General features: G+C 41.0%; 5 protein-coding genes and 2 long non-coding RNA genes across 9 annotated transcripts in view; 6 read left to right on the forward strand and 1 right to left on the reverse strand.

Annotated features, from left to right (window-relative positions):
* Positions 1–110: 110 nt before the first annotated feature.
* Positions 111–905, reverse strand: LOC148700772 (uncharacterized). Its single transcript, XR_015971560.1, has 2 exons — positions 769–905; positions 111–661 (listed from the first exon to the last, which is right to left on the reverse strand). It is a non-coding gene; the product is annotated as an uncharacterized LOC148700772 (long non-coding RNA).
* Positions 655–5,857, forward strand: LOC103714080 (uncharacterized). Of its 2 annotated transcripts, none has more exons than XM_008801214.4 (2): positions 655–3,010; positions 4,636–5,857. In XM_008801214.4, exon 1 carries the CDS (start codon positions 1,328–1,330, stop codon positions 2,996–2,998), a length of 1,671 nt encoding a protein of 556 aa, XP_008799436.1. In that variant the 5' UTR covers positions 655–1,327; the 3' UTR covers positions 2,999–3,010; positions 4,636–5,857. The 2 variants fall into 2 exon arrangements, with proteins under 2 accessions (XP_008799436.1, XP_088563923.1); XM_088707797.2 differs by having other exon boundaries at positions 1,133–3,010; positions 5,173–5,857.
* A 149-nt stretch (positions 5,858–6,006) lies between these two features.
* Positions 6,007–8,757, forward strand: LOC103714121 (xyloglucan endotransglucosylase protein 7-like). The gene is made up of 3 exons (XM_017844500.4): positions 6,007–7,821; positions 7,918–8,111; positions 8,233–8,757. Exons 1-3 carry the CDS (start codon positions 7,534–7,536, stop codon positions 8,636–8,638), a joined length of 888 nt encoding a protein of 295 aa, XP_017699989.3. The 5' UTR covers positions 6,007–7,533; the 3' UTR covers positions 8,639–8,757.
* Positions 8,758–10,747: 1,990 nt separating this feature from the next.
* On the forward strand, positions 10,748–12,267 carry LOC108511548 (xyloglucan endotransglucosylase protein 7-like). The gene is made up of 3 exons (XM_017844494.5): positions 10,748–11,342; positions 11,457–11,650; positions 11,751–12,267. The coding sequence occupies exons 1-3, from the start codon at positions 11,085–11,087 to the stop codon at positions 12,151–12,153; spliced, it is 855 nt and encodes a 284-aa protein (XP_017699983.3). The 5' UTR covers positions 10,748–11,084; the 3' UTR covers positions 12,154–12,267.
* Positions 12,268–18,869: 6,602 nt separating this feature from the next.
* Positions 18,870–20,193, forward strand: LOC103714083 (xyloglucan endotransglucosylase protein 1-like). The gene is made up of 3 exons (XM_008801218.5): positions 18,870–19,250; positions 19,340–19,533; positions 19,641–20,193. Exons 1-3 carry the CDS (start codon positions 18,954–18,956, stop codon positions 20,047–20,049), a joined length of 900 nt encoding a protein of 299 aa, XP_008799440.3. The 5' UTR covers positions 18,870–18,953; the 3' UTR covers positions 20,050–20,193.
* A 152-nt stretch (positions 20,194–20,345) lies between these two features.
* Positions 20,346–23,420, forward strand: LOC103714082 (xyloglucan endotransglucosylase protein 1-like). Its single transcript, XM_008801217.4, has 3 exons — positions 20,346–22,492; positions 22,575–22,768; positions 22,869–23,420. Exons 1-3 carry the CDS (start codon positions 22,166–22,168, stop codon positions 23,248–23,250), a joined length of 903 nt encoding a protein of 300 aa, XP_008799439.3. The 5' UTR covers positions 20,346–22,165; the 3' UTR covers positions 23,251–23,420.
* A 626-nt stretch (positions 23,421–24,046) lies between these two features.
* Positions 24,047–25,952, forward strand: part of LOC120111271 (uncharacterized) — a 35,092-nt gene continuing 33,186 nt past the window's right edge. For both annotated transcript variants that reach the window (XR_016397876.1, XR_015971561.1), the window contains exon 1: positions 24,047–25,937. This is a non-coding gene — a long non-coding RNA (uncharacterized LOC120111271). The remainder of the gene's footprint in view (positions 25,938–25,952) is intronic.

A 25,952-nucleotide genomic window follows, 5' to 3' on the forward strand; every position in this document is an offset into this window, starting at 1 on the left:
GCTGTGAGAGGCCCTGGTGCTGGTTGTGGTATTAGTTAGCCGTAGGATTGCTTTGCTGAAAGATGGTGTTTGCCTTTGCTTTGCTCTGCTCTGACTTCCTTCCGGGCTAACCCAGAACTCGATTGGTTTGGCTCGCAAAATAAATAAATAAATAAGAAATCAAAAAAAATACTTCTTAAGAGGAATAAAAAAATAAATAAGATTCTCAACGGAAAAAAATCCACGACTCGAGCCTCGAGGGATCATCTTCACCCTGTCTTCGCTCTGTCGCTGGCCGCGGATGCTATTGGCCGTTCCTTTCCTTCGCGTCTTTGTAGCTTCTTTTAGGTCTACCTCCACTTCTGAGGACTACGAGCGCATAAACTTCCGAGGAGGCTTCTGAGTTATCAATTTCAGCTGCATCAAGAATCTCGAGTGCATCCCAAACCTAAATTGTTGCAAACCCAACCTTCTTCGTAGAAAGAATCGAGTAAAAAACCTCTCCCTTCAGAAACTACACGCACCCAATTCACTCTTTGGAAGGCAGCGACTGGTGATAGGAACAATTTTTGAATCGAGCTTCTTCGTCAATGCAGCACCTTCCAGCCTATCAACACCGTGGTAAAAATTCTCACAATGCGGAGATTCCCAGAAGCAGTTGTCCAATTTGCCCGACCAAAACCTGCGAAGCCATCAAAACCTTCAAAAAATCTACTTCATATCGAAGAAAATAATATTAAAAAAAAGAGATTTTGGTGGTTTAGAAGAATAGGATTTCGATGAAGAAACCTGGAAGGACGAATGAGAAGGTGACGTGGGAGAGGGATATATCTACGTGGGAATTACTATTCCAAGAGCTGCCGATGCTTAAAGTTCTACCTCTGATGGATTCTAAAGGCGAAGGAGAGATTGTGGTGAGGAAGGAGGAGGAGGATCGATTTCTGTATCAGATTAGGGTTTGACCGTTTGAGGGAGAAGATGCCGCGGAAGCCTTTCTCGAATCCCCGGCCTAAAGAAACTAACCATTCGTTGCGAGGCTCTTTTCGTCGCTCACGGGGGGTGACCAGATACGCACGTCCCATGCGGCAGTGGCCAGTGGGTGATATCGAATGATCGGCCTTGGTTTTCGTATTCCCTGCTTGCCCCTAGTGTGGCTCCCATACCGCCACTCACTGAAGCGGTATGTTGACCGCGCTTAATCCGCTCCTTCGCTCTCCGCCTCTTTGTCGCCCCCCACCGCCTAGGGTTTCGATCAAAAGCCTAGGGTTTTGTTTTATGCTCACTCCTCCTCCTCTCTTCCGTTCTCCGCCGCTTCTTAGATCTAGGGTTCCTCCCTCCGGCCGCTTCCATGGACGCAGCCGTCTCCGGCGCGGTCATCGCGAAGCGCCTGGCGTCCTGCAACAAGTCCGTCCGCGACCGCGCCGTCCGCGCCCTCATAGCGTGGCTTCCCCAGCAGCCCGACGCCGCCGTCTCCGAGGGCGACCTCCTCAAGATCTGGAAGGGCCTCTTCTATTGCGTCTGGCACTCCGACAAGCTCCCGGTCCAGGTCGACCTCATCAACCGCCTCGCCTCCCTCCTTGAGGCCCTCGAAGCCCCCCTTGCCGCCCGCTACTTCGAGGCTTTCATCCTCACCATCCGCCGCGAATGGGGTGGCATCGACTTCCTCCGCCTCGACAAGTTCTACCTCTTGATCAGGCGGTTCCTCCGCCACCTCTTCCTCCTCCTCAGGAAGAACGATTGGGATCTCGATCTCTCCGCCCGCCTGATAGGGATTCTGTCGGAAAAATCGCTTCTTGCTGCCGATAAGTACCCGGCTCAGGGAGTCAATTACCACATTGCCGAGATTTTCTTGGATGAGATCACGGAGTTCCTCCCACTCAGCGTGGAAACCCTAGACGTGCTGCTGAAGCCCTTCCTCTCTGTACTGGAGAAGTCTCCTGATAAGGTGTTGGTGCATAAGATCAAGGTGAATGTTTTTGATCAGTTGCTCCAGCACGGTGCGAAGCTGTTAGATGTTGAGAAGGCTGGAAACCAAGTGGAGTCGGGCACCGACATCGAGAAATTTGGCAAGATTACTTTGGTATTGATATTTTCCAAAAAGTTCCTCGACTCTGCTTCAGCTTCTGAGACACTTCAGGGCAATAGGAAAGCCCTGTTTGGTTTGCATGATGGTTTCCTCAAACTGGAGAAGGATTTAGAGAAATCAGGAGTTCATATTTCTGTCCAGCATCTAGAAAATGGGAATTCATTGAAAGTGCCTGAGCCGGGTGTTTCAGAGAACTCTGAACTACTTGAGGTGGAGATGGGAAGTGGCGGTGGGGCTTCGGATGATCAGCCACCCAAGAAGAAGAAGAAGAAATCAAAGAAAGCATCGGGTGGCACCGAGAAAAAAAGCAAATCCAAAAAAAAGAAGTCTTTGGATTCAAATACAGAAACTAACGATGCTGAACCAATCATTGAGGTTAATAATGTGATTAATGGTGGGAATGTTAAATGGGATGCTACGGAAACCCATGACTTGATTAATTTTGATGAATGCGTTATCTCAGGTCTTCAGAAGCAGTTTGAGAAAGCTGCTGCTGAAGCTGGAATGGCAAATGATAACGAAAGATTAAGTGCTCTGCCAGCATCGCTGGTTACTGATACCATGCCTAAGAAGAGAAAAAGAGCCAAGAGTGCAGACTGGAAGACCACCACTAGTGGAAGTGATGCTGATGGAGGAAGCATAGCAGGAAAGAGCAGAGAGCAGAGTGTCAAGAAGGTTAGGTTTTCAATGAAGAAGAACTTGGTCTGGAAGCCACACAACCCTTTGCCTCCCCAGAGTTTGAGATTGCCGCCATCTGCTACTCCGAGAGGTAGTGCACTAAAAAAAGGTATTCCTCCTGGCCCTATCAAAGAGACCCCTCCGACAGTTAAAAAGATCAAGGTGAAGTCCAACTCTGTGAAGAAAGGCAGGAAGCGCTCTGCTGTTTCTTCAGCTGTGAAGCACCTCCTGAAGCTACAAAGCCTTTCCACATAGATTAGTGGAAATGTAATGGTCATATTTTTCATGCTTTAGAGCTTGGATTTCTTCATTGCTATTTTTTCTGATACTTGGTAGTTTAGCTTTATAGTTTATTTGGCTTGCTGGTTCATTTTCTCCATATGGGTTCATGTATTGGATGAATGTTATTTCTAGAATTGTCATTAGATCTGTTACATGATACACTCTGTTTCATTATCTTGTACCATTAACATGCTTTTGTGCTGGACTCAGTGGCAAATTAATATGTTTTTAATGATTTTAGCTATATTAGCAGCATATTTTGGAGCTTTTGTTTCCCCTGTATGTTTATGATGGACATGCATGCTTTTAACGTATGTATGTTTTTACTGCCTGTTGTTTGTTCTTTGCTAATACCTTTTTCATAGATTTTCTGAACACTATGGAGAGTTTTAAAATAAATTATATTCAGTTTAATTATCTCTGTTATGGGAACCACTTTTGGACAACTAAGTCTGTATAATTTATTTTTTATTTTTTTAACATTTGAATATAAGAAGGAGAAAAATCTATAGAAAGGTTTATTGTGAATGTAAATTTGAGAGAGGGAGATAGAGAAAACAAAACATTTTTGTCCCCTCTCGGCAGATACTTGATGATGTTATTTTCTAGGATTTGGTAAATTAAGTGCGCTGGACTGAATTTGGGGAGTATTGCATGTGACTTATTGTTTAAGTCCTCCACTGCTTTGTGCTGATATGCTCACAGGATGATTGTTCTTTTAGTTGTGATGGTCACATATTATGGAATACAACTGCTAATTATTCCTTGGAGATGTGAATTGGTACTAAGGAGAAAGAAGGCTTTTGGCCATCTTGATATATAGGAAAATGGAAATAAAAAGAAACTATATATATATATATATATATATATATATATATATATATATATATATGTGTGTGTGTGTGTGTGTATTTGTGGGTTGAGGTTTTACCCTACAGCTCTTCTAATCAATAATCTCATACAACCTTTTTATTTAAAATCTTAAAAGATAAGAAGCTTTACACCCACCCAACCTCTGCTTTTGTAGATTTACGACAGACTTCTCCCAAATCCTCTTGCCAATCTCATGCACGTCCTCTAATTAGATCTGCATTAACAGCTTGTGTGCGCATGCAGAAGTCTCTAATGTATCTGGTAATTCACTGTTGTATAGTCGTTGCTGTATGTGATAATGATCCTGTTGCAAGTCTTAACATTGAATTTATCTGAATGATCATGATGTTACCCTATATGCTAATGCCAACTAGAATTAAAAATGGTCAATGGAGCTGTAAAAATAAAATGATTGAGCTTCCATCTTGTGAAGAGCTTTTCTATAATCTAGAGTGAAAAATATCTACATGTTTCAGGAGTCTTGCATTCTATGTATTTTCTGTATTTTTCTCCCCCGGTTTAAGAGGAACATTTTATTCCTGTCTTGATCTTTGAGAGTGTAGATTGTCAGTATGTATATGTTTGGCTTTTGAAAGTAAAGTTGCTGATCATTAATGATCTCCTTCGATCTTGAATGCATGTAAGCATGAATTTAGCATGGGTGGCTAGTCATATGAACTTTGCTGAGCTACCATTGCAAGAAGAGCTTACAAGTTTCATTGCCTTTTTTATCTCAGTTCTGGGAAGTATCTTTGCTATTTGTACTGGATTTCGAGCTTCACACAGTTAAGAATTATGTTAATGTGTTGAATGGAACAATATTTTGACAGTATGGAGAAGTAGAGAACAATGCAAATGGAGGTGATGGTAGTCATTGACTGGCAGGACAATGATTAGTGCAATTAGCATTGGAAAAAATTACAAATCTGATTCAGAAATGATAAATATTTGGCTGCGAAGCTGCTTAATTTTATCTCAGCATCTCTCAAGACAGTAAGCTGTAAACTGAGCAGAATGGAGGCGAAGGATTCATGTAGGCAAGCCTAACTAATTTAGGATCAAGGCTTAGTTGTGTTGTTGCAAGTCTGCTTAATTCGCAAGATTTGATATCATATAATTACTTGGAGGAGTTTTGCCATGCTGCAGTTTGAACGTTGATTCCAGATTTTGATTACTTGTAATGCTACTATTCTAGTGGGATAGGCTTGCCATTTTGCTAAGATTGAAGCCCTTGGTTGAATCTTCCTCTTTTTAAAGGATTTTCTTTTTTGTAGTTCTTGGGCATCTTGGATTTAGTATTGAACAGGATCATCCATGCATTCCCCTTGGTCACCTTGTGCATAGCTCTCTCTGGCCATTCTGCTGAGATGGAATGTAATCTGCTATGATATAAAAAGATGGGATTCGATGAAGGCTGCATCCCTTTGTTTAGCAATGAAGACAGCATCATGGAAGATTCTGGCTCTGGAGTTATCCAAGAGTATATATGATATGAGGCAGCCGCCGCAAGTTCAACAAATGTGGTCTTTGACCATGAACCTTGGTTCTGCTACACTCGATGCCAGATTGCTTAATACAATAATATGTTTTTGTTTTTTTTATTAATGTCTTGATTTGTAGACCCATGGAGTCCATGGTGTTTGATTTATGCAAGATTTTACCTAGTTTGGTGCGATAGGTTCTGTGATGGTTCTCAACTATGTGACACCCTGCAACTATAATCATCCTGTGGGATGTGAGAACCATGGCTTGAAGCAGGCGTACTGGACCAAGCATAACTGCATAAATCATGCATGGGGAGACAGCAACAATGATGAAAGTGGGCTTTTCTCATTCAAATTTTCCTTTCAGCACGCGCCCTCTTGTAATTTTTTGTTTTCTGAATTTATAACCTGTTTGATCGTTACAGGCATCCAACTTGTCATTCATGGAATACATGGAAAATTATCAGTACGAAAATCTCTTGGCTCAAAGCAACATGCATGTGTGCGAATGAATCTTTATACACAAAGAAGTGAAATTTTGCACAGCTGAAAAAAATGTATAGAAAACATGCTCCATATAATGTTTATCGTTGGAGGAAGGTACTATACGGCAAGATCCACAGATATATAAGGTCATGCAGATTAATACCTATGTTTGAGTGATTTAGTGTCTTTTTTTTTTTTTTGCTGAGAAGAAACTAACCCTACTTGCTTTAGGTATATTATTGATTTGCCGGTGCAGCTATGCAACCTAGAAGATTTTGAAAGTCGAAAGACCATTTGCACTGGAAATATATCAAATTGGCTACGCAGTTGATCTCCTCGAGGATACGCATCTTCGCCCATCGATGTTTTCTCCGGGACTTTTTCAGGGTCGCGTCACGACCAAACCAAGCGAATGGCTGGCCTCGCGCTGCGTCTTCACGCTGCAGGCGCTCCTCTTCTTTCCACTTTACGAAGTTAAAAAGACTGGAGGATGAGGAAAAAAAAGAGGAACAAAAAGAATTAACGCACGTCTGGTCTCGTGCACTAGTAGAAAACTTGATTAAAATAATGCGGTTGCAAAAGAAGTTTTTTTTTGTATCCAATTATCCAAGATGGGGTGTTCATTCTGGTAGCTTCTTTTTGTTACATAGAATCCTGTCCTAGTCTCCTTGAGTCCTTAAGATAGCATTAATTTCCTTAATTGAAAACAAATAGGTGTGGGGGCACCCTTGCTTTGGAACATTTGGACGATGATGAGAGATGGAGTGTTTTTTCAGACTAAGCACGTGTTCAGAGAGGCCAACCGGGCCGCGGATTAAATAGCTGCTTATGCGGCCTGCCACTTGTAATGTATAAAATGTTGTTTTAGCAAATAAATAAATAAAAACGAAAACAAATGGGTGTTGAATCTAGCCTTGTCTTCATGATGCTTGGCGTCAAAATTATATCGCATCTTAAATTGTTGGAGATCATAACGCTGCACAAAAACAGCTTCTTTTATCAACCGGACAGCCCACACCCCGCTGTTTTTCCTTGCTCCACGGTCGAACGTTCACCCGTGGACACGCAAACAGCTGTCTCTAGCAAGGCTCAATTGGAATGCCAGAAATCGCGATTAGTATACTTACCTCCTCACCTCCAAAGTCCAAACTAGACAAATTATTATGTATTTTTTTTTTGTCCTTCTCAGTTAGAAAGGCCAATAGCTGATCTCGCACTTTCATTAGTCTCTCAAGATAAATATAACGAAGAGTGTTGCACCAGGTTTTTAAGACTATGAGAAATATCATACAAGCAATGACTTTGCCGTTCTCTACTATGAGAACGCTCAACATATCTCCAATTATTATAACAACGATCCGCTTAGTATTTGGAATCCAATGTGCAGATTAATAGACACATTTCATCGAAGATAGCTCATAGTTTTTTTTTCTTAAAAAAAGAAGCAAAGAGCAACACCGTCATTTATTAAGAAGTTAAAATGCGGTGAAGGCTTGGTTAAGCACATTGCTGGCACGTGAACACAAGAAACGAAAACTGGACTAGTCATAGAGTTGCACTCTTGCGTTCAATTCACCTATAAATACGCCTTTGGACCCAAGCCTGTCCACCAAAAGGAAACAAAAATCCCAAGAAGCTGCAATTCCCCCAGCACTGTCCCCTACCATGTCTCCCTCCTCTTCTCCAGCATCTCCCATGGCGATGCTACTAGTTTCTATGCTAGCTATTTCCTCCTTCCTAACCATAGCCCATGGTGGCAACTTCTACCAAGATTGCAGAGTCGCATGGGGCGATGGGCGTGGCAAGATCATCAATGACCAGCTCCTCATCCTCTCCATGGACAAATACTCCGGCTCGGGCTTTGAATCCAAGAACGAGTATCTCTATGGCAAGATTGAGATGCAGATCAAACTTATACCCGGCAACTCGGCCGGCACGGTCACCACCTTTTTCGTAAGCTTTTATCACCACCTTATTATCGATAGCTTATCTTCTTACAGGTTCACATACTAATAACTGATGAATTTTGTCTGTACGTATTTTCTGAAGTTACGCTCGCAAGGGCCGGCACATGACGAGATCGACTTCGAGTTCCTCGGTAACGTTAGCGGCCAACCTTATGTCGTCCACACCAATGTATTCACCCAAGGGAAGGGCGATAGGGAGCAGCAGTTCTACCTGTGGTTTGATCCAACCAAGGATTTCCACACCTATTCTATCACATGGAATCCACAACACGTTATGTAAGTCTACTTTCAACCTCCTAGTTTGCTACTTAGCAAGCTCCAATTAATTGATGCGTACCATTAACCATGACAGCCTTGTGTATATTATTAACATCGACATGCTTCGATCTCTTCTCAGCTTTGCGGTCGACGGCATTCCACTGAGAGACTTCAAGAATCTGGAGTCGAGAGGGGTGCCATTCCCCAAGAACCAACCCATGAAGGTGTACTCGAGCCTGTGGAACGCCGACGACTGGGCCACGATGGGTGGGTCGATGAAAACCGATTGGACCCAGGCACCGTTCACGGCATCCTTCCGGAACTTCAACGCCGATGCCTGCGTCTGGTCTTCGGGCAGGTCTCGGTGCTCGTCGGGGAGATCGAAGGCTCCGGCTTCAGCTAACGAGGCTTGGTGGACGGACGGGCTGAGTCCGATGAGGTACCGGAGGATGAGATGGGTGCAGAGGAAGTATATGATTTATGACTACTGTGCTGATCGGAAGCGGTTCCCTCGTCGGTCGTCTCCTGAGTGCAGGCGTCTTTGATTTGGCTCACTGTTTAGTTTTTGGAGAGCATATGTCCCCATGCATGCCAAAATTAAGTAGTTAAGAGTTTTTCTTGTTTCAATATTTACTCTATTTATATTATGATTGTGATTTAAAAATATTTCATTCATTTTTATTGTGATCCATAAGAATCGTCTCATGCTGGCGTTAGAGCTTAGACCCAGATCATCTGATCCATATCTGATCTGGTATGGATCCAACTCATACTCGATTTGTAGACCCATGGGCTAAGACAGGCTTGAAATCTCTGTAAGCTGTGAATTTGCTTTTTTGTGTTTTGTGTTTTTTGTTTTTCAAAGGAAGTGATGTGAGTTTAGTCGAATTCAATTCAAGTTGATTGAACCTGAATGGACTTGGTTGAACTCGTTAAGGTTTTGTTCAAGGTTATGTATTTGAACTTGGAGGCTAGGTAACTCAGACCGAACCAATCTCGATTTGAAAGGGAATTCCACCCTACTAGTCCGACAATTGGGAATGAGAGCCTGAATTGTAAATCTAAATACGGTTCAAATAGGATCAAAGTGTCGATCAACTTTGAGGTTGTCAATAAACTCAGTTCATAAATTCTTTGTTATTTCTGAAGTCAAGTCATGACCAACAAGTGAATATAGCTCACCTCAGCCTGCGACCTCGACATTTCATGAGCTTTCTTTGTTCAAAAACATGCTAAAGGTGCAAACAAATGGAAAAGATTGTCAAATTAAGATCAAGCGTATGTCTACACTAGTTTTGAATGCTAGTTTGTCACTTCTTATTTTTCTTCCTTTAAGGATGAGAAAGTTAGTAAAAAAATTAATCAAGTAATGCAGATAAAATAATTTCTTTACATCTAAGATGGGTGGCCATTGTAATATTTTCCTTTGTCAGTGGTCACGTAGGAACATCTTTTAAGTTCTTAATAGAGACCTGAAATTTACTAATAAAACCAAAACTATATCAAATCTAGCCTTGTTCCCCTGATGCATTGCACCAAAATTATATCATATGTTACATTGCCGCTGAACAAAAGCTTTGCCTACAAATCACACGCTCTTTATACGTGCTTTGTAGTCGAAGTGGACACGCAAACAGCTGGTCTTTAGCAAAGCTAGCTTTGGATACCGGAACCACAATGCTCACGTCCCTCACCTGCAAATCAGACGAGTTGCTAGTTCTGCTTAAAATCTGTGTCCTTTCCCCCCTCCTTTTCTCAGGAACACCAAAAGGTGGTTTCCCTCTGTCATTAGACTCTTGAGATAGACATAATTAACATCATACTTCATGCAAGAAGTTCTTAAGATTATTAGAAATATCATAGCAACCATGACTTTGCCATACAAAATTAAGAACCAATAGGAAATCATCCTATATTGGCTAATAATTGCATCCATGGCTTAATTACTTCATGCATAGATATGTCCAGAGTTTAACATGAGAATCCAAGGAAGCTATCTCTTACAATTTAGAATCCAAGGATACTAATTTATAGCTAGAGATACACATTTTTTTCAAGGCTAGCTTATAGCATCATTTCCATAACTTTCCTAACTTTATAATTAGAGGGAGCTGGTGGATGAGCGGACACTGCCAATACCTAGGGTATTGTTAGATTATTAACCCTAAAAGTTAGGGCAAAAGTGAATTGGATAATATCTGTCTGGATCCGTTTTCATATCCAAATCTATCCGAATTTGAATAGAAATTTGAGCATTCGACTAATATCCGTATCCGTTAAAAAAAAATGGATATGGATATGGATAGACAACTATTCGATCCGTATCCAAAAAATTGATTCTATTGCTAACCCTATTTAATTTTATATAACACTTATGAACTTTTTTTAAAAAAATAGATGACCATATTAACATGATGTTAGCTTGATTTATCATCCACTTAGTAATATCTTTGATTATATGGTCATAAAATTTAATTATCCAATTTATATCTATATTTATATCCATACTTTCAGTATCCGACTCGTATTTTTATCTATTTAAAATAAATATGGATATAAATTTTTATATTCGACTAACATCCGTATCCGTATTTATATTTATCAAATAAAATATATAAATATAAATATATTAGTATCCGACCTGTATTCGGTTCTACTAAAAATAGAAGTGCTGATTAGAAGTTTTTTTTTAAAAAAAATGAGGAAGGCTTGCCTAAGCATGCTGCTGGTATTTGGCACCGGAAACCGATGGAAACCGGACAAAGCCCATAGCCGAAGACGCGGATTCAGTTGCTTCCAGGCTGCTCTCTTTATTTCAGCGCTCAAAAATCGAATGACGAATCACACGCTCAATCCTTCCTGGACGCTTCTATATTTCACCTATAAATTAATTATTAATACGCCTATGAAACCATTTATCTCCATCAAAAAACAAAAACCAAAATCCCCACAACCTCCAATTCTCCCTCCTCTTCTCCCACCTTATCTCCCATGGCCATGCTTTTAGCTTCCCTGCTCGCTCTTTCCTCCATGCTGGCCATGGCACATGGTGGCAGCTTCTATAAAGATTGCAAAGTTTCGTGGGGCGACGGGCGTGGCAAGATCATCAATAGCCATCTCCTCACCCTGTCTCTCGACAAATACTCAGGCTCGGGCTTCGAATCCAAGAACGAGTATCTCTTTGGCAAATTGGAGATGCAGATCAAGCTCATACCCGGCAACTCGGCCGGCACGGTCACCACCTTCTACGTAAACCTTTATCATCACCTATCATCAAACATTTTATACCGTTATATATAGTCAAAGTCTCCTGCATATATAATAGCTAACATCTGATGCATTTTTGTTCATGTTTTCGTGCAGTTGAGCTCGCAAGGGCCGACTCATGATGAGATAGACTTCGAGTTCCTCGGCAATGTCAGCGGCCAACCGTACATTGTCCACACCAATGTGTTCACCCAAGGGAAGGGCAACAGGGAGCAGCAGTTCTACCTGTGGTTTGATCCCACCAAGGACTTCCACACCTACTCCATCACATGGAATCCGCAGCATGTCATGTAAGTCTATACGAACCTTGTAATTAATTTGCTAGCTTTCTTATTAGCCACAATGGCCTTGTTCTTTTAACATTTAAATTAATTTATATCTTCCGATCAGCTTCGCGGTTGATGGCATTCCGATAAGAGACTTCAAGAATCTTGAGTGGAGACGGGTGGCGTTCCCCAAGAACCAGCCCATGAAGGTGTACTCGACCCTGTGGAACGCCGACGACTGGGCGACGATGGGCGGCGCCGTGAAGGCCGACTGGACTAAAGCACCGTTCACCGCATCTTTCAGAAACTTCAATGCTGATGCCTGTGTTTGGTCTGCCGGCAACTCTTGGTGCCCGCCGGGGAAATCTGAAGCCTCCTCGGCTGCGAAGAAAGCGTGGTGGAACGAGGAGCTGGATGCGACGAAATACCGGAGGATGAGATGGGTGCGGCGGAAGTATATGATTTATGACTATTGTTCTGATCGGAAGCGATTCCCTCGTCCGCCTCCTGAGTGCAGGCGTCGTTGATTTGGTTCCTTTTGAGAGAGCAGGGGTGTTTCTTTTATTCTTGGGTGTTTATGTACTCTATTTCGTCACGCTTGTGGATAATATTTTGTTATTTGTTTATATTTTGATCCATAATAGAGGAATTGATGCAATGCAAGTGGTCTCATGGACAAAAATTTGTCACTTAGATGTAAATTGGGCTTACAAATGGTCGCATCCCCTTATTTGAGGAGTATTGATTTCAGGTTCAACTCTTGGTATGTTCTCAGGAATTTGGACCGGGTCTTCCTCCTCTCTAACAAATATTAACTCATTACCAATACGGCAATACCTAGACCCACGGATTAAAAATCAATCTCACAAGACTTAGAACTCCGTCTGTGTCTCAAATTCAAATCAAGTTGATCAGACCTAGCTAATCAATTTCAATGACGCTCGAGAACATTTTGCTCTTTTTGAATGGAAAAGAATTTGAGACACGGGAGAAAGCTTGTCTTAGAGTTCAACAGAGGAGAAATGAAAACAAGATTAAAAAGGAAGTACAATAGAAGCAAGCTTAATAAAAGGACTCAAATCTGAAGGTTTTGCAAGCTATGAGAGAGTTTGTGAGATCAGCTGGTGGCCTACCTCAGCTTTAGCATTACAAAGGTTACCCAAAGATGAAATGATTGAAGCAAGTAATTCAGAACAGTGATAATGGAGGATTTCTTTAGCAAACATGCCCGTACATTTCTTTCCGGACAATTGGCTCTTCTAATTTTTGGTTCAATCCGCTTTCTTCTCCAGCACTTCCAGAGGGATAGGAGGGTGGCCATCCTTTGACCTGCAAATAATTCTTCAAAGCTAACTGATGGGATAAATATTGGTCATCATGACCTCGAATAGTCCTATCTTTTCGACCTCGGCCTTAATCGAGATGAATGACCTGGAATTGGTTGACGTATTATGTTGGTCGGTCCAGCCTTAGAGTAACACCAAGGATCATTGAAGGAGTTGCAATCATAATTTCAGCAACGGTTGCTCCAACTCAACTATAATATACAATCGGCACAATTAACGTTGTGGATATGTTGCAAGGAGCCGTTATCATGTATTAAACAAATGAGGCCAGCTGTCACCATGCAATTATCGTGCCTCCCGACAAATAAAATAACGGATGCTCACCCCTACCTATATATAGGGGTAACCGGAGGACCCACGGGTAAGCATTTCCAAGCTCTATCTCTCTCAAGCACTCTGACTCTCTCTCTTTCTCCCATTGTTGCTATGGATTTCCACTTAAGTATTGGAGGTTCCCCGCTAGGAACCTTCTAATTTGTAAGTCGTACTCGCCTTCCAGAGCGGCAATGTAGGTCCTTCAACATCTTAAAGCTACTCCTCAGCTTTTAGCTGATCCGTCTTTACCTCGGTACAAGCCAACCTCTGTGCAGTTCAGGCTATGATCGATCTTAGCTCGAATTCTAGTAGTAACACGAACTAAGAGCTTCTAGGGAAGGGGCAACGAAGGAATACATAACCAGTAAATTCCACGCTTGCTCCACAAAGATTGCATCCTAAATTTATTGCCCATCTTTTTCTTGCCAACGCCTTGCCTATGCGGGTGCAGTTTTTAATGTCAAGTCACACGAACAACTATATCTTCCAAGGAACACCAGCTTTCCAAACAGAATTACAGAAAGTACAAGCGAGACCACTGTTGTTAATGAATTAATAGTAAGATTTCACTTTATACTCGCCATTTGAAGTTAGCTTCCAAACCACTACATTCCCTACTCTTGAAGGCCTGATGATATGAAGTCCACTAAGCTACTCGGGTTCTGTGCACTCTTGCTGTGATTAAGGACAAATTTTTCACCTTAACATTCCATGTACATCTTCTCCAATTCTAATGCAAAGCCATTGGAACATTGGTTTCAGCTACCCTTCGATAAAGGGAATCAAATAATTACGAGAATGAAACATTTCCAACCCAAACATCTTATCCAAAGTTTAAGTGGTTACCTCGGACAGACTTTATTGATGTGCTTGTACAGTGCACTAGAAGAATTAGTCTCTGAGATATGGGGCAGCAGTAAATATTATTCAAAATTCTAATAATAGCTTTCTACTTATGCTTAATAGTTTTTTCTTTCAATAGATGATGATGACGTGATTATTGAAAGAAAAAGACAAGTTCCCTAGCATTGCTTTATAACTAGTCCATACACCAGTAAAGGATACAAAATATTAATATTTTTACTTGTATTGCATTTTGTGCAAGATCTTCCAGCTCCAACGATCCAATAGAGTGCTAAAGATCATTCGACCAATGTGATTTTTAATTAATCTTTTTCAAACAGGTACACTATTCTTATATATAAGTGGAGTAAAATGAGTTCGAATCACCAGAGCCCTGTGAGGCCACAATAAGGGTGCATATAAAAGAAACTTTTCCAGTTCCTCGTGGTTTTGAAACTTCTCAGGCTTGATATATATATATAAAGCCTGAGATGAACCATTTAAGCATAAATATTAGTTGTCCCATAATTACGCAACCCATCTTGACTAGGATCTGCAATCTGAATGAAGAGAACTGCATAAATTTCCAACAAAAACCATGGCCTACGGTCGTGTAAAGTCTAGTCTGACGGTTCTACGTTCAATATGGCTGACATCATAGTCGTTGTTAAAATTCAGAATGACACAGCTTTGTGGATCCGTAACTAAACTAGAAATAGTCATACCAAGTTGACAAGTTGATTCTCGTACCAAAAATCACCTATTAGGTTTGGTTGGATTATCTTTTTCTCTCTTTTCTCAAATTTGGTAAGCCTAACATGGACTTAGGTTTTGACCATATTTTACTGAATTACCATAGTTACTATATAAGGATCCAATGATGCTGATTTACAATATTTTAAGGGGTATAGTGTTATGCCCCGAACCCATCACTTAGGTCGGCCACGTGTTACAGCCGCATAAGCCCTAAAGCGATGTCCTAAAGATCATGCAAGACCTAAAATAAACAAATATCAAATAACTCTACAATTAACCAATTAATCCAACTAAACAAATTTCCTATGATCAAGTAACCAACTTGTTCAATTATATTAATTTAAATAAATTTTTAGATGTTTATCAGTATCAGAAAGTATACTAACTAACTAAGTTATAACTTTGATGCTCGTGCTGCATGCCCAACCCATCCGAAACTACGCATTCTGCGACTCTGAAAGATGAAGAGAAGATGTGGTGTGAGCTCTATGATCCAGTAGGAATTTCACACACTCACACTAATATAGATATAGTAAATTTAAAATAGAAATTAACAATAAATCATATCGATATGCAGACAAAAATTGTACGTAAAACTCCATACCGATTATTCCACATAGCTTGATAAAATTTATATAAATATGCATCATAGATGTATGTCATTAAATATATAATCCATTCCAAAAAACATGAAAGATATTATCATACAATGGTTTTATATTTTTAATCTTTCATTTTTTTATCCAAATTTTCAATCAACCATTATCTTTCTGAGTTGGACTATTCACGGTTATGCTTCAGTCCATAATTAGCAAACCATAATTTCATGCTTCAGTCCATGGTGGCAAACCAAAATATCTACGATTTGGCCTATAGTGGCAAACCAAAATATCTGTGCTTTGGCCCGTGGTAGCAATCCAAGATATCCGCACTTCGACCCACGATGCAATCTAGTGTGTCACAATTCAGCCCGTGACTGGCAATCCATAATATATTTAGTCCAAATTTTTTTATTCATCACTCAAATCATTCAATTTCATCTATATCAAAAAAATATAAATTTATATTATATTTTATGTCCAAATTCTAAAATAATCAGCATCATATCCCAACAAGCAAAACCATAATTTAAGTAAATATAATCATCGATATTTGATATGTCTATATAATAAAAAAATATATTTATAGAACCATGTCAGAAATAAATCAACAATCTTACAGTAAAAGGTACAAATTTCAAATCATCGACATATGTTACAAAATACATATTATCCATATATGTTATTATGTATAAGACTTCTTACCTCTATCGATGATAGACTCAAACACTGGATACACTGATCCTCTCCTTAATCTATAAACTCGGAGGCAAAGTAGTCTGTTCAACACCTTCTTGCCTAAATGATTGTCCCATTATAAGATCAGGCCTAATCATTAGAGTGACCACATCAATCATGATCAATGGTATGAAAATATGGAAGGAATGATATTAAATTTTAACATTGACTGCTTGAACACATATAATGCCAGCCTAAGACCCCTCCTAAGGTCTACCTGATCAACCTGGGTTTGCCTAGATACTTGGACCCTCCACTAGTCCATAAAATATCTAGAAAGAGAGAGTGATGAAGAAACAGAGGAGAGAGAGAGCAAAAGAGAGAGAGAAAGAGAAGGCAAGAGAGACAAGAGGGAGAGAAAGCAAGAGAGATGGAACCACGGTTCTCTTGCTGGTTGCACTCCCAGCAGCGACCCCCAGCAGCGGTGATAGCAGTCGCGACCCTTGGTGACCTGAGCATGGTTTCTGGCGATGACGATAATGATCAGTCGGATGGAAAGGAGGAAAAAAGAAAAATAGGGGAGATGAACATGGAACAGAGTAGCCAACTTGCAACCAAATCCGGCAACTTGCTGGAGCTATTCCAAGTGATGATGAAGACCACAGAACTAGAAAAGGATGGAAGAAGGGTTCGAGGTTAATCACCTCTTTTCTGGTGAGATGTGGACAGTAACTTGCCGAGAAATCTGAATGAAAAATCAAGAAGAACTTGACACTATTTTACAATGGTTGATCAAGGTTTGAGGGCAAGATAGTTAGAAGGAAGAGGGAAAGCTTTTATAGATGAATTTTCTAGACTTTACCAGAGTTCAATGTGCCCTTAAACACTCCTTTCCTCGGCAGACTTGGAGAGGAAGAAGACTCTCACGTGCGGGCACGCATTTAGTGGCCGAAACGACCGACCCAGGCCGAACCAGGCTGGACCACGCCCACTGTGAAATGAGTCTCTACAAGTAGCTCTCAGGAATGGGCGATATAATATGAAGAAAGCTTATGCAATGACCCAACTTGAAACTGGTTTGGCCTAAGATGTACTAGGCTTGGACTGCCTTTGGTGGTCATGCCTCGCACATGCAGGGCAGAGAGGAAGACTCTTGATAGGAGACTTTTTCTCTTCTAATTCTGTTGGAAATCATGAGATTTAGGGCTGGCGAACTCACGTGAAGCCCCATATCATCTCTATAAAAGAAGAAGCCCCTCCTCCTCTAAGTAATTTTAAACCAAATCCTTATTCAACTTGCCATTGATTTCAAGCTTTTTGGGTGAGATTTCTTTGGATTTCTCCATCGACCCGGCTGCAAGACCTCTTTAGATTTAGGTAATGAACTTAAGCCCTTCTTCTCCTCTCTTTCCGATCTTATGGTTGTCGTTTCACCTTAATTAGGACTGGGGAGTTGCTGGGTTGCCTTTGAATAGGGTCTTTTCTGTTTTGAGAATTTTTTTTTATATTTTAACCTCAGTCACCGACAATCTGGTACTCCTCTAGTGCCAGTTGCTGTTTGGTTATTTGTAGACTGTTGGCCAATGAGCCGGTCATGAATTTAAAAAAAAAGGGAGGAAGGGGGAGGAAAGAAAAGGGTTGAAACCACACACCCCACCCCACCCCCAATCCTCTGTTTTCTTCTTATTCTTCCTCCCATTTCCTCTTTGTTGGCCAACCATCGTCATTGGTGATGCTGCAGCCAAAAACTAGCCTTACCTGCTGCCATCTAGACTGGGCTGCCTTCACTGCCACCACTTGGACGGAGCCTCCTCGGCCTTCTTCTATTTTGAGATAGAGAGAGAGATCGCTTTCATACCTCCCAATTTTCTCTCTTTTTTTTCTCTTTTTCTCTTTCCTCTCTTACTTATCCTTTCTTTCTCTTTTGTCTCTCTAGTTGATCCAAGTGATCGGTAGAAAGGACCCGAAAGACCTAGTGATGGATCCATACTTAACCCTAGGGATTCTAGACTGTTAATTTCCAATTTATAATTTTTATTCTAATATTGGACTTGGTTCTATAAAAGAACAATATTTTAGACAAGAAAATATCAAGCAAAGTTTTTGGTAATCATAATTGTAAAATTGTGTTATATAGGGGAACAATTTTATGACTTATTTGGTGTTTTTAGAATTTTGTTCGTTAGGCCTTGTATGATCTTAATTAGGACGTTGCTTTAGTTTTCATAGGGTCATATCACGTGGTCGACCTTGGATGATTGGTTCGGAGCATGATAGGTTAGAGAAGCGATAAGGAGATTAGAACTCTTTGTTTAGATTAAATGTCCACAATTAGCCTCCGGTTGAAACTTTTAACCAAACCAGCATCATGAATCCCCACGCGTGGACAGCCCATAGCTCTTTGCCCACTTTGTGGAAGCTTCGGTCCTAAACCATTTTGAGGGTGTGGAAGTTTCGGTCCTAAACCATTTTGAGGGTGGGAAATCAAAGATGGCTGCTTGGCAAGCCAAAACCAAACACCCTTCTCGTTCACAATCTAGAGATAGACTCCACCTCCACTACATAACAACCCCACGCGGAAAGCACAAAACCAGCGCTCTGGTCAAACACTTCGAACTCCTTCAAACTTGAACGTCCGCCAGCCAGCTGTTGCCTCTCTTCACGGGCTTCTCCTTTCTCCCTCTCACAGTCTCTATATAAACTCACCACAGCGTACTTACAAATCCACAATCCCACGGCTCCGGCAATCACTCACGCATCCCCTCTTTCTTGAACCACTCTTAGACCAACATGTCTTCTTCTCTTCGCTCTTGTTCTCGGTGGGGTCTCTTTACCTCGCTCTTAGCCCTTCTATCAGCAGCCTCTTTGATGGTTGGTGCCCATGGTGGCAACTTCTACCAAGACTTCGACATCACTTGGGGCGATGGCCGTGCTAAGATCCTCAACGATGGTCAGCTCCTTACGCTATCGCTTGACGAGGCCTCGGGATCCGGTTTCCAATCCAAGAACCAGTATCTCTTCGGAAAGATCGACATGCAGATCAAGCTCGTCCCTGGAAACTCCGCCGGCACCGTCACTGCCTATTATGTAAGTCTTGTTACCATGCTCGCCCTTCTAAACCATAGCTAACAAATGGTCTTATAACCAATGTTTTGATACAAATTCAAATGCTGCAGCTCTCGTCTCAAGGGCTGAATCACGACGAGATCGACTTCGAATTCCTTGGCAACCTTAGCGGAGACCCGTACATCCTCCACACCAATGTGTTCACCCAAGGGAAAGGGAACAGGGAGCAGCAATTCTACCTCTGGTTTGATCCTACCAAGGACTTCCACACCTACTCTGTCCTATGGAACCCATTGAACGTCATGTGAGTCATTGTATCCCTATGAACTCATAAGGAACATTAGCTATTGATGCTTCTCATTAATGTAACTGCCAGCCACTCACAAGTGAATTGGTTTGCCTTCAATTCAGCATCTTGGTGGATGGAATTCCTATCAGAGTTTTCAAGAACAATGAGGCGATTGGGGTGCCATTCCCTGAGAAACAGCCCATGAGGCTATACTCGAGCCTGTGGGACGCCGAGAACTGGGCCACGAGAGGCGGGCTCGTCAAGACTGATTGGAGTAAGGCGCCGTTCACCGCATCGTTTAGGAATTTTCAGGCAAATGCATGCATTTGGTCGTCAGGAAAATCTAGCTGCGGCCGCCGGACAACTACTGCTGGCTCTGGGTCTACCGGCAATGGTTGGTTGGACCAAGAACTGGACGCAGCAAGCCAGAAGTGGGTGAGATGGGCGCGGAAGAACTACATGGTCTACAACTACTGCACTGATGTGAAGCGCTTTCCTCAGGGCCTCCCACCCGAGTGCTTGCATTCCTAGTTCTTCTCTTCGGCGGTCCCAAGACTTAATTTCCAAATTTATTTATACTTGTAAAAAAGTTTTTTACACTGTAGTTAATCATATATGCTTGGTGACTTTATTCTGATGTAATAACGATCGTACATACAGATACGAATGCATTATAATTTTTCATTTCATGGTATCCTTTATATGTATTTATATATATTTCTTTAAGTATAAACAAGAAGACACTCCCTCTTTTTTTTTCTTTTTTTTTTTTTGTGAGGAGTCGGGGATGGCTCTAGTTCGCTTCTCTATGATATTCACAGGCTTTTGGACGAGGATGCTTTTTTGAGGATATCGCAAGTCTATAGAAAGGCGACTCCTCACAAAAAAAAGAAAAAGAAAGAAAAGGTATAAACAAGAAGATGCTTGTACATGAATTGATTAAGATTGGAATGAAACATGGTTGGCTAGGGATGTGGTTGTAAGACAAGATGTTATTCCGACGTGCAAGTTATGTCTATATTATAGATTTAAGTACCGGATGCACCTAAGAAATGAAAATCAGCTAGACGCAGCATAAATTAATGCATCAAGAGAGCCATTGATTTGGAGGCCAAATATGTATCCTTTATATGTATTTATATATATTTCTTTAAGTATAAACAAGAAGACACTCCCTCTTTTTTTTTCTTTTTCTTTTTCTGAGGAGTCGGGGATGGCTCTAGTTCGCTTTTCTACGATATTCACAGGCTTTTGGACGAGGATATTCTTATGAGGATATCACACGTCTATAGAAAGGCGACTCCTCACACACACGCATGCACGCACGCACGCACATACAGAAACAAAAATGGTATAAACAAGAAGATGCTTGCACATGAATTGATTAAGATTGGAATGAAACATGGTTGGCTAGAGATGTGGTTGTAAGACAAGATGTTATTCCATAAATGACATGCGAGTTATGTCTATATTATAGATTTGAGCACCGAATGCACCTGTGAAATGAAAATTAGCTAAAAACATAAATTAGTGCATCAAGAGCCATTGATTTGGAGGCCAAATATGTATTCCATATGGGTCTATCCAAGGAAACAGACATGTTTGTTTGTGGTTCATGCATATTTGCGGTTTTGATCTCCATGCAGGAGTGCAGAAAACCATAAATAAAGTTAATGCTTCTTGGCAAATTCTATAAGAAGTCGTCCCTACAAAAAGTTTCTTTTTATTTAAAGCTATATAGTTCTCTGAAAAATCCATCATTTTTACTTATGTTTTGATTTTTAAGAAGGTAAAATAAAAATAAAATTTTTCACTAATGAAAAAGAATATGAAATTTTTCTACAATTTAATTGCATAAAGAAAATCAAAAAGAATTTTGTTTTAAAAAAAAGAAAAAAGTTGTTATTTGGTTGTAAATAGGTGATTAGGTGCCGTTTTCAATTTTGTTTTCCAACACAGCTTGCTTACGACGAGGAACTAATTTATATTTTGAGGAAAAGTTAAAAGAAAATACCATGCAATACATTCAATTCAATTTAGCAGGAACGGGGCATGGTGGACTCATATGAATCCCACACAACATTAGAATATTAAATTGGCTCGATTCATCTCAAATGCAAGGCTAGGTCCGGTCCAGGGTCGGCCGGTTCATTCAAGTTAGTGCGCTGGGGCCAAGTTTTGGATAGAGACTAATGACATCTTAATCTAATCCACAACCACATATCCCATTGTTAAGCAATGTAATCATCGCCAATCATCAAATACTTGTCTGATGCTAACATCCAGAGAACTAACAAGCCACAGGCGTCACGGGCCCGAGATTCCTCCTCTCTCATTGGCGACGGGGAGTTGGTGAATTTGGAGGAAAACCACCCGTGAAACAAATATATGGCCTCGGACGGCGCACTTGGACATCCATCCCCCTTCCTCTGTACCTCCCGACTTCATTTAAAAAATAGCCTAAGATGAGCTATGGCGGCTCATTTTGCCAGGTATTCTATCGAGATGAAATTTTTACTGCAGGGGAACCTTCCTTAATCCTCCCCCCTCCCCCTGTTTATATATATCACTAGTGTCTAGACATCACCTTGCTCTCCTATCAAATAGTACTACATTCTCTTTCAGTCATTTACACTCCTTTGCTCGCATGTCACAGCTCAAAAACTTCCATCACTGCTCTACTTCATCCATGGCCTCCTCTGCTTCTTCCAGTGCGAGCAACATCTTGCTCTTATTGGCATTAACTAGTTATTTGGCTAGCATCGCCTTCGCCGGTAACTTCTACCAGGACGTCGACATCACTTGGGGTGACGGCCGTGCCAAAATTCTCAACAATGGCAAGCTCTTAACGCTGTCGCTTGACAAGCCCTCGGGCTCGGGCTTCCAATCCAAGAAGGAGTATCTGTACGGGAAGATCGATATGCAACTCAAGCTTGTCCCCGGAAACTCTGCCGGAACCGTCACCGCCTACTATGTATGTTTGCTTCGTACGGCCTATAGCTTTTTCCATTAAATTTAACATTAATGGCTGAAATAATTGTAATTTTACGTTATAGCTATCGTCGCAAGGGGCAGCACACGATGAGATTGACTTCGAGTTCCTCGGCAATCTTAGTGGAGATCCTTATATAGTCCATACAAATGTGTACACCCAAGGGAAAGGGAACAGGGAGATGCGGTTCTACCTCTGGTTTGATCCCACCAAGGACTTCCATAACTACTCTGTCGTCTGGAATCCCAGACATATTGTGTAACTTATCCGACACACCAGTGGAACAAATTTTCCTTAATGGATTACTCTTTTATGCCATTCTGGTTTCTAATGCTTTCTTTGGTTTCAATCATGTTAGCTTCTATGTGGATGGGACACCCATTAGAGAGTTCAAAAACAGAGAGTCGGCTGGCGTGCCATACCCGAAGAACCAGCCGATGAAGGTCTACTCGAGCCTGTGGAATGCTGATGACTGGGCCACGAGAGGCGGGCTTGTGAAGACCGATTGGTCCAAGGCGCCTTTCACCGCATCATTTAGGAACTTCAATGCTAATGGATGTGTGCGGTCTTCTGCTACCTCCTCCTGCTCTTTGGCTAACCACTCATGGATGTGGCAAGCGCTTGATTCCACCAGTTTGGAGAGACTCAGATGGGTGCAGAAGAACTACATGATTTATAACTACTGCACTGATGTGCATAGGTTCCCTCAGGGGCTTCCTCCTGAATGCTCTATGAGTTAGAGGGCCACACTGTAATCATCGAACTTTTATATTGCTTTTCTTTTTATTTTTCTGGGTAACTTTACTTGTGTGCATTGATAATAATGCCATTCTAAATAAATTTGCTGCAATATATCCTGTTGTAATTTCTTTTTTGGCATCACATCTATGATCTATCTAGCAATATCTTAGCTTGTTCCAATTTCTGCACTCTTTTAGATTGTTTTACACAAGAAAATGCCTTGCATGGATGTAAGCTCTGCCGGTTGTCCTCTTTTCTTTTATATTGTTTAGCATCACCAAAAGCCAAAAAAGAAACAAAATCAAATAATTTTTAGAGTCAATCTCATTTCTTAAAATTTTCAAATTAATAATGCTAAACTAGAATTTCAATTGCAAACGTTACCTAGCAAATGAAAAGTATGAGCAAAATAAAAATATGTATAAGGGTAGGGGCCTAACATTTAGGCCTACCGATCAAACGAATGAAATGAAATGTGGATCTTAAATTAAAAATGCTACTGCATATACTCTAGGATGTACTACATAAGAACTAATAGGGAACTTGGATGTTCATTTGGGGTTCAAATGTCAGTTTTGATTTGAGTTAAAATATCAATTTCACAGATACTCAAAGGTAATTTTTGAAATTATTGGAGGGATGGTTAGCAAATATTTTTTCGACGGGTTCTTTCCAAAAAAAAAAAATAATAAAGTAATTTGAAATGGTGTCGGCAACTGGGCTGCCGACTTAGCCTCCGCCTCCCAACTGCCTCTATAAATTCCTCGCGTCCGCCATACTCTCCTCCCTTGGCGAGCCGCTCCACATGCGGTGCCTGGGCTCCGCCGTTGGTTACGCCCCCAACCATCAATCCGGCGGCCAAGATCTCCATCTCCACCGCCTCGCCCTCCGCTGGCGAGCTTGGATACCGGAGGCGAAGGCGTGGCCGGCACCGTGGTTCGAGGTAGCGGGCAGGAGGGACGTGCCGGAGTTTGAGCAAGATCACGGAGATCGTCCCGATCTTGAGGCCTCGGATCACGGCCTTTTAGGAGGCCAACATCAGGGAGATCCTCGAGAATACGTGACTGGCGCAGGAACGCCTCGTTTCAAGCGCCGTGCCTTCCGTCTAGGTAAGTCCCAGCGTCGCGAACCTGCTGAACTAACGGCATTGCCGCATTAAAACTAGTACTATTGTCGAGGTTTAGGGTTGAATCTTGATATCGCTTTCTTGGAAAATATGCCGATGTAAAGATCAATGATGACAAGAAACAGGTACCTTTTATCGCATCTCTGTTTCGTTTGCAAATTTAGATCCAAGGGTTTGCAGCTGGTTTCTTCAAGCCTGGATTCTTGATATCAGTTTCTTGAAGAATATGCAAAGGCCTTTGCTTGACCATGTGGAAGACCTTTGCAAAATTCAATGATCTCGGGAAATAGGTATCCCTACCGGTTCCTGTTTTGTTTGGAGGTTTAAGCATTGTGTTTTTTATCAGAGTCTTCGTATTGTGGTTCTTGATTTTGCTATTCTCTTTATTTTTTTGATTGCTTTTCTATTTAATTGTTCTATTAGTCTCAATAAACTTGTCGCCCATTTTATTAAATCATTATATGGTGCGAACAATCTATCTAATCCCATCTTGTAACACTATTATGAATTTCTAATTGAATATTGATGGTTTGGATGTGGTAATAAATATAAATGTCAAGGGTAGAACTTATCCAATTAATAAAAAAAAGCCCCATGGCTGCATTTGGCATCGTTGTTACTTTTTTTTAAAAAAAATAGAAATAAGAATTTTATTTTTATTTTTTCTAAATTTTTTAATAATAGAAAACTATTAGGTTCACTTTTTTTTTTATTTTTTTAACAATAAGAGCTGATGATGTGGCCGACAATGATGGAGAAGAACACCATATGGGGCTGATAACATGGTCGAGAACAAGGAAGAAAATGATGGAGGAAAATGGAGTAGAAATGAGACCAGTAACATCACTGAAGATGAGAGATAGCTCGGCATTAGACGGAGAGATAGCCGGTAAAGCTCGGAGAGCTGATATGATTGGATGAGGACGATGAAGTTGAGAATGAGATCAGACATATAAATCTATTTTTAAAAAACATAAAAAATATTTTTATTTTTTAAAAAAATAATGAAAGTTGTTCTTTAAGGAAAAAAAAAGAAACAGTAAAGAAGAAAAAAAAACAGAGCCAAAGTTGTTTTATCTTGTAGAGCAGAAGCAGCAGATGGTGCGGTCTTGAATGGTTTAGTTGCCTTCCCGCCGCAGGCTTGAATGTCATCCAAGTCGGGCTTTGAGTTTCGTGCACAACTCTATTGCCGGGTTTTGAGATTGGAATGAATTGTGAATCGTATCCCCTGCGAGAGTTTCGTCGTCAAATCTTTGGTGATTGTCTTGCCTTAAAATTCCAAATCATCCATCCTCTCGTATCACCGCAGCAAAAATAAATAAGTAATAAAGGAAAGAAAAAAAATCGAATGTATGAGAGCGTCCAAGATAAACTAAAACCCGTAAAATGATGCTGGGAACATAGGCAATGGAGGTAGGCCCCTCTGCTCATCTTTCTTACTGAATATTTGCCACTCATCTCTGCTGACTATTGAGATTGCGGACTTGCTGAAGCATGAAGAAATCGACAGACTGAAAGTAGAGAATCAGAGAAGCAGCAGGGAAAGGATAAAGACCAGAGGTAGTTTCCCATTGA

This window comes from Phoenix dactylifera, chromosome 11 (assembly GCF_051530095.1).
Source record: "Phoenix dactylifera cultivar Ajwa chromosome 11, Ajwa_hap1_PhDact_Kaust_v1.1, whole genome shotgun sequence".
NCBI classification, from domain to species: Eukaryota; Viridiplantae; Streptophyta; class Magnoliopsida; order Arecales; family Arecaceae; genus Phoenix; species Phoenix dactylifera.